Source organism: Cibotium barometz, chromosome 1 (assembly GCF_041138505.1).
Source record: "Cibotium barometz isolate CiBa-2024 chromosome 1, ASM4113850v1, whole genome shotgun sequence".
NCBI classification, from domain to species: domain Eukaryota; kingdom Viridiplantae; phylum Streptophyta; class Polypodiopsida; order Cyatheales; family Cibotiaceae; genus Cibotium; species Cibotium barometz.
The window spans coordinates 34,392,552-34,404,775 of NC_141046.1; the positions used below are offsets into that span (position 1 = coordinate 34,392,552).

General features: G+C 43.6%; 1 protein-coding gene across 1 annotated transcript in view; it reads right to left on the bottom strand.

Moving 5' to 3' along the window:
- LOC147641912 (uncharacterized) overlaps positions 1-9,155 on the bottom strand; it is a 56,120-nt gene extending 46,965 nt beyond the window's left edge. The window contains exons 1-2 of the mRNA XM_086788555.1: positions 8,829-9,155; positions 5,714-7,856 (exon numbers count right to left, since the gene is read on the bottom strand). Of these exons, the coding sequence (XP_086644681.1) occupies positions 5,714-7,677 (1,964 nt within the window). The 5' untranslated portion in view covers positions 7,678-7,856; positions 8,829-9,155. The remainder of the gene's footprint in view (positions 1-5,713; positions 7,857-8,828) is intronic.
- Positions 9,156-12,224: the final 3,069 nt, after the last annotated feature.

Consider the following 12,224-nt stretch of genomic DNA (forward strand, 5'->3'; position numbering starts at 1 on the left):
CACCTAGTTAACCTTATTTGAAATAGAAAAGAGAATAATTTGAAGAAAGTGTTTTAAATGAGGTGTTAAAGTTTAAAGGTTGAATGTGAAATAACAATAAGTTACATACATTCTTCAGTGTGGTCAATCGAAAAACATATGTGCATCATTGTTATTTCACTCAAGTCTTAATAGTGAATGGTTTAATATGTATTTTCTTCAGCGTGTAGAAAGTACATATCAATCATTGAATGGTTTGATATGTATTTTCTTCCGCATGTAGAAAGTACATATCAATCATTGAACTATATTGACTAATATATTTGAATTTTAACTATAGTTTCTTTTTAAAAAAAATAAACAATGCATAAGTATGAGTTTTAGGCTTACCTCTCTAGTAGTAGAAATCATGATTGGGAGTACCCTCTTGCTTAGTTTGGTCACCTTTGTCTTCATTTTCAATCACGTTCACGACCGCAACTTGATTCTTTTTTTTTTCTGGGCACTCATATGCATAGTGCCCTTCTTTGTTACATTGGTAACATGTAATCACATGAGGTTTTCGATCTCCATTGTTGGTCTTCTTTGCAGTTTCAGTTTTCTTCCCATTCACTTGTGGACCATTGTGCTTCTCTACTTTATCTTTGTGCTGAAACTTCTCAAACTGTGTAGATTAAGAAAATTGAGGAATATGAGAATCTGTCACTGTAGCGTCTCTCGAAAATCCAATTTTCTTCTCGCAGTTTGTTGCTCGAGAGATGGCATTGCTAAGAGAACGAGGATAAAACATGTTCACTTATGCTCTAATAACTGGCTTCAAAAATGTTGATGCCGAGGTTTGGAGTGTGAATTTATCGAATGATCGTATATGAAACTAGTTATCTGTATCCACAGCTATAAAAGAGACCTTTCAAGAATATTATAAGAAATCGGTTTACCTCAAAAATTAGTGGATATAATTATGAACTTCTTTAACAATTGAATTAAAAATATTATACTTGTTAAATACAAGAAGATTATATTTAAAGTATGCTTACTATTGTAAGAATAATAATGAGAAGGTTACTTGGAAAGTGGTCAAATCATTCTGAAATAAATATTATTGCACATGCTATATGGTACCAAAACAATTTAAAAGTAGTTCTAGGATTCATATATCTTGAATTAATTAGTGTCAATTTTAAACACATAATGCAATTAATGAATGGGTTGAATACGTACTCATATGATGTTGGGGAAGCACGCCTTCATGGTAAAGTGTTAGATAAACAAATGTAGATATAACTGATATAATTAATATTCACGGATATGAAAATTTACCTCAAGGTATGATGAGTCGAGAATAAAACAATAAAAGTGGTGTTCAAATATTACAACAATAAAAATATGAAAATTCTCAAAGATTTGCACACTATTGTCGATAACCTGAAAATATTGGAGGTTCATAAAGACATTTCAACCTTGTTTGAGAGAAATAAACATAAACTTTTATATTAAAAACTCAAGGCTTTTAAGAAAAGAAAAGGAAAATCAAAGCTTAAATGAATTAAAGTTCAAAGGATGGAGGGAATGGTATAAGGGAAATATTAAAAATCTTTGAAGCTTTGCTTTATGTAAATTTGAAACTTTTTGTAATCACCATTTGAAGATAAATAAAAGCTTTATTTTAAGCTTTTGTGTGTTAGGCTTTTTTTTAAAACAAAAGCTTTTAAGTATTAAAGCTTTAATTAAAGCTTAGGAAAGCTTTGAAGTGAGAGATCTGGGAGCTCCCTCAAGCACCACCCTAGGTGCATCGACAGCCAGCACAAGGCTATAATTTAAGGAAAAGAAGTCGCCCCCACGAACGCTGCTGGTGATAGGCGCAGACGGGAACTTTTAAAAAAATAAAATAAAATTATAATAGTTATAAGCTTTAGTCAAAGCTTAATAAAGCTTTCAAGTAAAGCTTATTAAAAAACACTTCTCAAAACGAAAACCCACAGCCCTGCAATTTGTGTATAACAGAGAAACCTTCCACCAGCACGCAGCGCGACTTGGAGGGAAGAAAAAGAATATATATGAGTAGAAGCTCGCCATCGCCGAATTGGAGGGAGAGAAGGAAAAGAACATTAAAAAAAATCCAAATTTTGGGTTTTCAATCTCTAGGCTATGCTTCAAGCGATTTACTAATTTTGAAGAGGATAAAATTGAAAACTAGAAGCCTTACTGTTAGATAACCGTAACGCCGCTACGGGCGTTACCACGAGAGGGGACGGCCTCTGGCTCACCACCCAGCCATAGAGGAAGAATGAGGATTGCCCCTCATCCCCCAGGCTATATAGTGTGTGGCCTGCCGTCCACACTAGCCTGGCCGCCCATGACTCCGCATGGGCGTCCTCTCCCACTGAACCCCGGATATGGCCATCCGGTCTGCCGTCGGTCACAGGCTTTACAGCCTACGTGACATTACCCCCCCCTTAAGAAGAGTTTTCGTCCTCGAAAACAAACTGGGGAAACCTTTTGGAAATTGCACTACGGCGTTCCCAGGTAGCTACCTCCTCATCCCTATCTGTCCATTTAACAAGTACCTCCTGGTACACTTTATGTCGGGTCTGTCTATCACGATACTGTAGAATCTTTTCAGGTTTATGGTATCTTTGGTGGCTCTATCAAGTCCACCAAAATCTCTGGAGAAACTGCGTTCTCTAACCCGTGAACTGATTTCTTCAGTTTACTGACATGGAAGACAGGATGGACTTGAGAACTCTCCGGTAACTCAAGTTTATATGCTACGTCCCCAATCTTCTTAAGGATTTTAAAAGGACCACAATATCTCGGAGAAAGTTTATCACACTTTCCCGTTTTCATGGTTTCTGACTGCGCAGGAACCTTGAGGAATACAAAGTCACCTTCTGCAAAGGTCACCTTTCTTCGTCCTTTATCCGCATAAGTTTTAGCGCGATCCTGAGCGCTACGAATGCTCTCACGTGCGGCTCTGAGCATATCATTCATATCTTCAAGGAAATCCTTGACAGATTGAATCTTCTCCTTTTCTAGGCCTACAGCCGTTGGAGATCTCGGCTGGAATCCATACATTAACATGAATGGTGTAAATCCAGTCGCTGAGTGTTTGGAGCTATTATAGGCAAACTCCAGTAAGGGTAAGTACTCTTCCCAATTAGATTGCTTCTTACTAACATAAGAACGCAACATATCCTCTAGAATTTGGTTAACTCTTTCAGTTTGACCATCAGACTCCGGATGATCTGCCGTACTCATACTCAGAGTAGTATCCAGCTTTTTGAAGACTTCCCTCCAAAAATGACTGTTGAACTTTCTATCTCTATCCGACACTATATCCGCGGGCAGGCCATATAGCTTGTAGAGATGTTCAATAAAGAGTTTTGCCAACTCTGGCGTTTTAACAGTTTTCTTCGTGGCAATAAACTTTGCCATTTTAGTTAACCTGTCCACTACCACCCACACCGAGTCATTCCCTCGACTCGTCTTGGGTAAACCGGTAATGAAATCCATGGAAATGCTTTCCCATTTCCCTTGAGGAATCTCCAGCGGATGGAGTAGTCCTCCAACCTTAAGACGTTCATGTTTATTGACCTGGCACTTATTGCATTTCAGCACATAAGTCTGGACGTCCTTAAACAAACTAGGCCAATAAAACTGTCTTTTTACTAGTGCATAGGTCTTCTGAATCCCGGGATGACCCGCACTTGGACTATCATGACTTTCTTTAAGAATTTGGGCCCGAAAGTCACCAATAGTTGGTACACATATTCTACCCTTGTAGAGTAAGTACCCGTCGTCAATGGAGTAATTAGCATATTTCTCCCCCCGACGAAGTTTATCACTCCCCTTTGAAGCCGTGGCAGTCAAAGGTGATGAAGGGCCTACGTCAGAACTCTCCGGTTCCAAACTATACCCAGAAGACACGGCTTGTCTCTCCGGACTAACTCTCGCTTCCCTTCCCGTTGCACCTTCGGCCAGTCTCTCCGGACTAGCAATACGTGCCAACGAGGGAGGTGGTCGCGTCTGTGAAGAAGTGCGTACGCGTACAGCGCGCCAGACCTCTGTAAAAGATGGATCGTGCTCACATAAACCACGTAGGGACTCCAAGAAATCATTCTTGAAGACTGTGAAACTAAGTTCATTAATCTGTGGCATGCGACTAAGTGCATCTGCCACCACGTTATACTTACCTTTCTGGTAACGTATCTGAAGGTCAAACTCTTGTAGAGTCTCCGCCCACCGAGCTTTTCTACCCTTCAGTTCATTTTGACTTGAAAGCCATTTCAGACTTTCATGGTCCGTCCGGACCTCAAAAGTGGCACCATATAAATAGTGTCTCCACTTTTTCAATGCATGAACTATCGCTAGTAACTCTCGCTCGTAAGCCGAGTAGTTACGCTGCGCACGATCTAACTTTTTACTTTCAAATGCAATTGGGCGTCCCCTTTGCATAAGTACGGCCCCAATGGCCTCATTACTAGCGTCTGTTTCCAAAACAAACGGCTCATTTGGATCGACAATTGTCAAAACAGGTGCAGCTGCTACGGTCACCTTGAGCTTGTCAAAGCTCTTCTGTTGGGCGTCCCCCCAACTAATGTTTTTTGTTTTTGACCGTAACTGGTCAGTCAACGGGACTGCGATCTTTGCGTAGTCCTTCACATACTGTCGGTAGAACCCCGACATGCCAAGAAAAATCTGCAGTTCCTCGAGATTCTTCGGCGCTGGCCATTTAAGAATAGCTTCTACTTTTTCTGGCTCCATCCGCGTACCATCGGCGGATATAATATGGCCAAGGTAGTGAATTTCTGTTTCAAAAAATTCACATTTGCTTTTCTTTGCAAATAATTTGTGCTCTCGCAACAACTTGAACACTAGACGCAAATGCTCTATGTGTTCTTTCTGTGTCTTACTGTACACAAGAATATCATCTAGGAAAACTACTACGAATTTTCCCAGATATGGACGTAAAATACTATCCATCAGCGTCATAAACGTCGCTGGAGCATTGGTTAGCCCAAACGGCATAACCAAAAACTCAAAATGCCCGAAACGGGTCCTAAATGCTGTCTTCGCAACATCTTCTTGTTTAATTCTAACCTGATGATACCCAGATCTCAGGTCTATTTTTGTGAAGTATCTCGATCCATAGAGTTGATCAAACAACTCATCCATGCGTGGCATCGGATACTTGTTCTTAATCGTTATCTGATTAAGAGCCCTATAGTCTATGCACATCCGCATAGATCCGTCTTTCTTCTTTACCAGAAGAATAGGCGATGCCCACGGACTTGAACTAGGCCGAATAAAGCCTTTGTTCAAATATTCCGTTAATTGTTTTTCCACCTCCTGTGCCTCGGAGTGGCTTAATCTATAAGCAGGTTTGCTTATAGGTTTTGATCCTGGCATAACTTCGATGCCATGGTCTACTTCCCTAGATGGTGGTAAACCATCTGGTAAATCATCAGGAAAAACATCCTGAAATTCCTCTAATAAATTCTTTAAAGTATCTACGTACTTTTTCTTTAATGTCTCATTCACCTTGGATTTTTTCTTGTTTGAATCACATGCATGCCAAACAGGGTTTTCAAACAGTGGGTCTCGTCCAAGGTTATTTTGTTTTTCTTGTTTGTCTACGCAAACATCATTTATCGTTTCATCTACGGAAACAGAATTCAAAAGAGGGTAACAAGCATATACCTCCGCTATCTGGTCTCTGCGGACCGCTGTACACAATTCCATGGAGGAAATAAGTGGTGTGGCAGGGACAGTACGGTCGCCCTGCAAGGTGATGACTCTACCTCCATGCTCAAAACATAGCGTGTTATGTAAGTAATTCCGAACTAGACTAGGGCCCAAGCTATACAGCCACTCCCTGCCTAGATATACGTCTGCTCTGGCTAAGTGCATGACCTGAAAGTCAAGCGGAGCCTTGTAGTCCTGCATAGATAATGGGACCCCCAATACTACGGTATTCCATACCGTTTTGTCATATCCGTTGGCTAGGCCAACAGTATATTCATGATCACTCCAGGTCTCAGTCAACCCCAACTTCTTGACTAACGAATAGTTCAAGAAGTTGTGGCTAGCTCCATCATCAATAAAAACTGTGACTCTACGGCCACTTATGGTGCCATACATGCGCACCATGTCATGCGGACCTACAGTAGGCTGCCACATCGCTGGTGTCACTGAACAAGCGTGATGCTCATCACTATGACACACTGTCACCTCTCTGAACTCTGCGGAACTGAGAGGGAGTCTCTGCACTGTATGCAACTGCCTAGAAGATTTACCATCTTTCTTGGGCTCGTTGCCACTCGTGCTGGCTTTAGGCTTTGGACACTCAGCCTTCGTGTGTCCTACTTCATTGCAATTAAAGCAGCGATTTTCCTTTCGCGCTTTAATATATTGCTCTTTCTTTTGGTTTTCGGTGTCTCTTTTTTTTCTGGATGGTCGCGGTTTTTTAGACCAATGACCACCCTGTCCTTCCTGGTCCGTCCTATCCCCTTGTTTCTCACTGCGGAACCCTTTTCTTTTGAGGCCTGACCTCCTCTTTTCACTACCCTCGGCCCTGCTAGAACCACCACGCGCACTACGGCGCTTGATGTCATCGAATATCTGTGCATATTGAATTGCCTCTGCTAAGTCTTTAGGCTGTAGGGGTTCTACGTACTCAAGGTAATCATCTTTGAGGCCTCTCTTAAAGCCCCGCAATGTTTGGAATGCATCGATTCCTTTTAACTTGAGTACTATCTCCCTGTAGTTTGAGATGTACTGAGTTAGGGATTTGTTCTCCATCGAGCACTTGTCCCATAACTCCCAGCTTCTCTCTGCTTCATTAACAGGCAAAAATTCTTTTCGAAACATCGTTTCAAATTCCGTCCAAGTGGCAGGGCGAGTTGTCAGACTCATCCACCACTTGTACGCTTTGCCGGTTAAAGAGAGGCTAGCCTCTACGGGCTGTATACGGCTAGGCTGCTGTCGCAGCGCGTGCAAATCTGACCACTTCGCTAGAAACATATTGACTGAGTCCTTATTTCTCTCCTTTTCCTCGCCACCAAAACTAGGCGGCTTTAAGTCTTTTAACAACGACGAAGCTGTCGCTACGGACGGCCCCGCAGGCACATCGGCCTGTACTCCTACAACCACTGGTGAGGCTACGCTCACCCGTGCTGTAGGAGCTCGGCTACTACGAGGAGTCGGAGTACTAGCCGAGGCGGCTGTCAGTGCATCTAACCGTGTGGAGATGCTCTGTAACATCGTGACTAAATCAGCCTGGACTTTATTCATAGTGTTCAATTTGGCATTAAGATATTTAAACAGTCCACTAGAGAGCTCCGTCTCTGTCAGGACATCAGCAGGGTCTAGTAGGTCATAGTCATCGTCGTCATAATCCAAGAGGTCCTCCTCGGTCCCCTCGGCGACGTCAGTGTTCATGTCCTCTGGCTCATCGGCCAGAAAGGGGTCATCAGCCAATGCGGCCGCTGCGGGCTCGCTGGGTCCTAAGGCAGGGTCAATAGACGAGGAGGGCGCTGGCGGATCACGAGTGATCGATAAGCGCGCTCCGGACCGAACAACGGTCGGGCGTGTACGGCCTGACAATTCGGTCGGGGTCAAACCCGCGACCGAGGACAAGAGACTGGAAAAACCTAGAGAAGTAGAAGGCGGTGGAGACACACTACGCCTAGCAGACATTTTAATTCTTGCAAAAATAATGCGAGAACTCGGAAATTACTAAAAAAAAAACGCTAATAAAAATGAGCAATGGTGGAGAGAGAATAATAGTCACCCCCCTTTACGGTCGCCTGTCGATTTGTTGCGTTGCGAGCCTATACAAGGACGCTTCCGGGATGCTCCGATCCGCGAGAAAATGCCTGCAACTCATAACAAAAATTAATCTCTGGAAACACTTATCCCTTTCCGGGATTTTTCGGGGATGATTCTCCTCCCCAGTTGAGAGAGAGAGGGTCTTTGGATTTTTCATTTTTAATTTTTTCAAATTGAATAATGAAAAATATATATAATATATAAAAAGAAATGGTTTTTTTTTTTTTTTTGGTTGATTCTGGCCGCTGGTGGGCGTCTGGCGTGTGCTGGGCGTTGTGGCTCTGGCCGCCGCCGTTGGCTGGCTGGCGCCGCCGCTGGCCGCCCATGGCCTGGCTGGCTGGCCGCCGCCGCCCAGGGCTGGCTGGCGCCGCCGCCTGCTGGCCGCTCAGGGCTGGCTGGCCTCCACCGGCTGGCCTGGCTGGCTGCCGGGTATCTTCAGACGGAGCACACGCAGGTCAAGTATTTGCTCTTCACCCCCCCACGCTAATGGTCCTGGGCCTTCGCCCCACACACGAGCTCAAACATTTTTCGTGGGGTCTTCGCCCCTCCACACAGAATATCAGCTTCGCCCCCAAACACACACGGGCTCTGCTGGTCGTGGGGAACGCTCTTTGTCCCACACACACGGAAATTTCAGGTCGACTGCCTTGCTTCAACCATCTCGGCTGCACAGACACGCTTTTTAAACGGTGGTCTGTAACAACCGGGTTTCGAGTCCAGCAGCAGTCAAGAGCAGACGTGAACTCCAGCAGCAGTAAAGAGCAGACGTGAACCTTTAGCTACGACATTTACAGCCTAAGCTCATGGGTTTCGCCGCCCCACGCACACGGGCTGCTGGTGGTGGGGGTGGTCTGCCCATTCAAAACAGAGCTCGTGTGTTTCCAAGGCTCTCATGGGGCTAATGTGCGCCCCCCCCCCCACCTCTACACACAGGTATTTCCCTTGAAAACCTTCAACGCAGAATATTGCGAAGCAATTCAACGCAGAAAAACAAAGAAAACAAAGAAATTTTTGCTTACCTGCGATTGTGTGTGTCGGGGAGAGAGAGTGAGAGAGAGAGAGAAAGAGTTCTTCCCTTCAAAGTTTTGGCCCTCCTTCATCCACACATTCCCTTGTGGAGATAAGGGTGAGGAGATTGTGGATGAAAACCACTGAGTGGGCTCCGGTCCCCCGTTCGCGCGCGGACTCTGACGATCCCTTCGAACCATGCTCTGATACCAGTGTTAGATAACCGTAACGCCGCTACGGGCGTTACCACGAGAGGGGACGGCCTCTGGCTCACCACCCAGCCATAGAGGAAGAATGAGGATTGCCCCTCATCCCCCAGGCTATATAGTGTGTGGCCTGCCGTCCACACTAGCCTGGCCGCCCATGACTCCGCATGGGCGTCCTCTCCCACTGAACCCCGGATATGGCCATCCGGTCTGCCGTCGGTCACAGGCTTTACAGCCTACGTGACACTTACACACCATCCATTATGCATCTTGGACATATTCACTGGTTTAGCAACAAACCTCCTATGGAGCTCAATCACCCTTCCCTTGCTAACTACATCCATACATATGGATTCACAAGAGGCAAAAGAAATCAGCAAAAAACCGCTTTTCCATGGAAAAGTGGATTTGCAGAATTTGCCATGCTTTGATACCACTCTTATAGCACCACGGTACGTGGAGATTAAAATATTTCACAAATTGAATAATAGAAGAAATAAACCATCATCACCATAGCATAAAAACATAAGCATGAAAATCAAAGAACACAAGATTGGGTGCAATCTTCCCCCCGACATGTGTGGCTCCACTTCCACAGGCGATATTATTTAAATCATATTATCATAAATTTAGCCCTTGGAGCCATAAATAGCATAGCTTTTACAAAATTGTACCTTAGTCCAATGCTTTTAAATTATCTCATCAAAAATAAACCTTGCCCAACATATGTACAATGAGCCAAACCATACAAAATCAAATATTTAGCATACATGTGCTCGGCTAGATAATCTTGTCCAATGTCCACCGTGGTTGTTCCGAACTCATGATCTATACTCAACATAGTCCACAATGTTAAATCACAAATACTTTGGAATCACTCACAAAAATAATTCTAACAAACACTACCATGCTTCACACATGAACCATGCATCACACATAATTAATTGGATTCACTCCCATGATAAAATATTCTGAAAAATCTCACTCCCATGATGCTCTCACCCAATTTCTATACTAGGAGATTCCATTTTATTGGGGGCTGGATCAAGAGCAAGATTTTTCCATTCTCAAGCAAATGTTGGTGCATGCTCTACTACTACCCTAATTTGGTGTATCAGTTTTCATGTTCACATAAATGCCAGTGGAGTAGTAGTGGGAGAAATGGTTGGGAGTGGTGCTTACCCATTTGAATGACACCCTCAAGATGGATAGGCCTATCCACTATGGCAGCCAAAACTACACCACCAAGAGGGAAGGTTAGGCTGTTGTTCATGCCCTTCATAAATTTGTCAATATTTTTTGGGTACCCATTTTGTGGTGATTGTTGATCATCAAGATTTGAAGTTTCTTCTTATCAAGGCTTAGTGGTGGGTGGCATTTGGAGGTGGCTATTGCTTTTTCAAGAGTTTGACTTTGAGATTATGGTGCGGCCAAAGAAAGAGCATGTGATGGCCAATTGTCTTTTAAGAGTAACCAGTGGTGGGGAGCTGACTTATGGCATTTGTGATGATCTGACAACATATTGTTTATAATAGATGCCACTCCCACTTGGTATGAGGATATCGTGATGAGCACGACCCACTTCCCTGAATCAATAGGCCTCAAAGAGAAGCGCAGTCTTCTCATTAAGAGCATACCATACCAAATCATTGTAGGTCAACTGTACAAGATGGGGATGGACAATGTTGTTCATTGCCCATTGTGTGTTAACCCTCATGAGGTGAACTTAATTGTGGAAGATGGCCATGAAGTTCCACAAGGGAGCATCATTTCAAAGAAGATTATGCAATCTCTAGGTTGTGGTGGCCTTTTCTTTTAATAGATTGCAAGAACATGTGCACCACCATGATGTGTGCCAGAGGTCAGAGGTCAGGTCAAAAGCACAGAAGCATGCATTTCTCTCCATTATATGTCTCCACCACATGGGAGCCCTTTGAGAGATGGAGCATAGACTTTGTGGGGCCTATCAACCAAGCAGCTGCTATATGCATACATTCTTGTGGCCATAGATTATGCCACCAAATGGGAAGAGGAAAAGGCCACAAGGGATAACAAGCCATAGTGGTGGCCAAATTCCTCTATGAGAACATTTTTACTAGATTTGGATGCCCCTTAGAGAGATAGTCAATGAGATAGAGGGCCCCATTTCATCAATGAGGTTATGGACACCTTGCCTACTAGATACCAAGTTTGCATACTATCCCAAATGGAGAGGTGGACCAAGGTGCTATGAAAGATTGTGCTTAAGGTAGGGAGTGAACACACTCATCAAAGTGAGACCAAGCCCTTCTACCCTAGGCCCACATTACTTTCAAGGCCACCACCTTGTACACCCCATATTCTAGCTTGATTTTAGTCTAGAGATGATCATGCCCTTTCAGTTCAATGATGGACAGTGCAAGTGGGCAGCCCACATAAGAAGGATTTGGGGCAGTCGATTCGACTAGGCAGGTGTAGCTCGAGGTCTTAAAGGAGGATCGTCGCCTGGCATATTTGGCTATACGAAAGTGGAGCAATCAAGAAGAAAATCTTGGCACGATTGTCATCTTTGGTGACCACAATTTGTAGTAGGGGATTTGGTCATGGTTTACAACTCTAAGTTTTTAAAGAAGGCCCAAAAGCTCATGTATGGGTACCAAGGCCCATACATCAAATCGGTGGACATTTTTCCCAAGGAGCTCTACGATCAGCTAGCCTAAATGGCAAGGCGCTCCTCCTAATAAATGGTTCCTGGGTGAGGAAATATTGACCACCCTAGATAGCAAGGTGCTCCCCCTAATAAATGGCTCTCATATCATGAAGAAATATTGGTCACCTAAGCAGGGCTTCCCTCTTCCTTCACATTGTGTATTATTATTATTCTTTTTCTTCTTTGCTTTATTATGCATTCACTTTATATAATTTAATAATACTAATATTATTATTTGCTTTACTAAGCACTCACTTTAGATAATTTAGCAAGTTCACCTTAATTCCCCAACACATACCTAGAAAATCCAAAGTCCCACACCATCGACCACAAAAGTCCCACACCACACCCGAAGAGTTTGCCACTGTCCACCATGAGGTGTTTGCCACTGTGAGAAAGAGTGTCACCGTCCACAAATTTTTTGGGTTGGCCACTACATGAGAAAGAGAAGGAGTTGCCACCATCATGAGAAATAGTTTTGCCATTGTCACATGAGAAAGAGTTTGCTACCA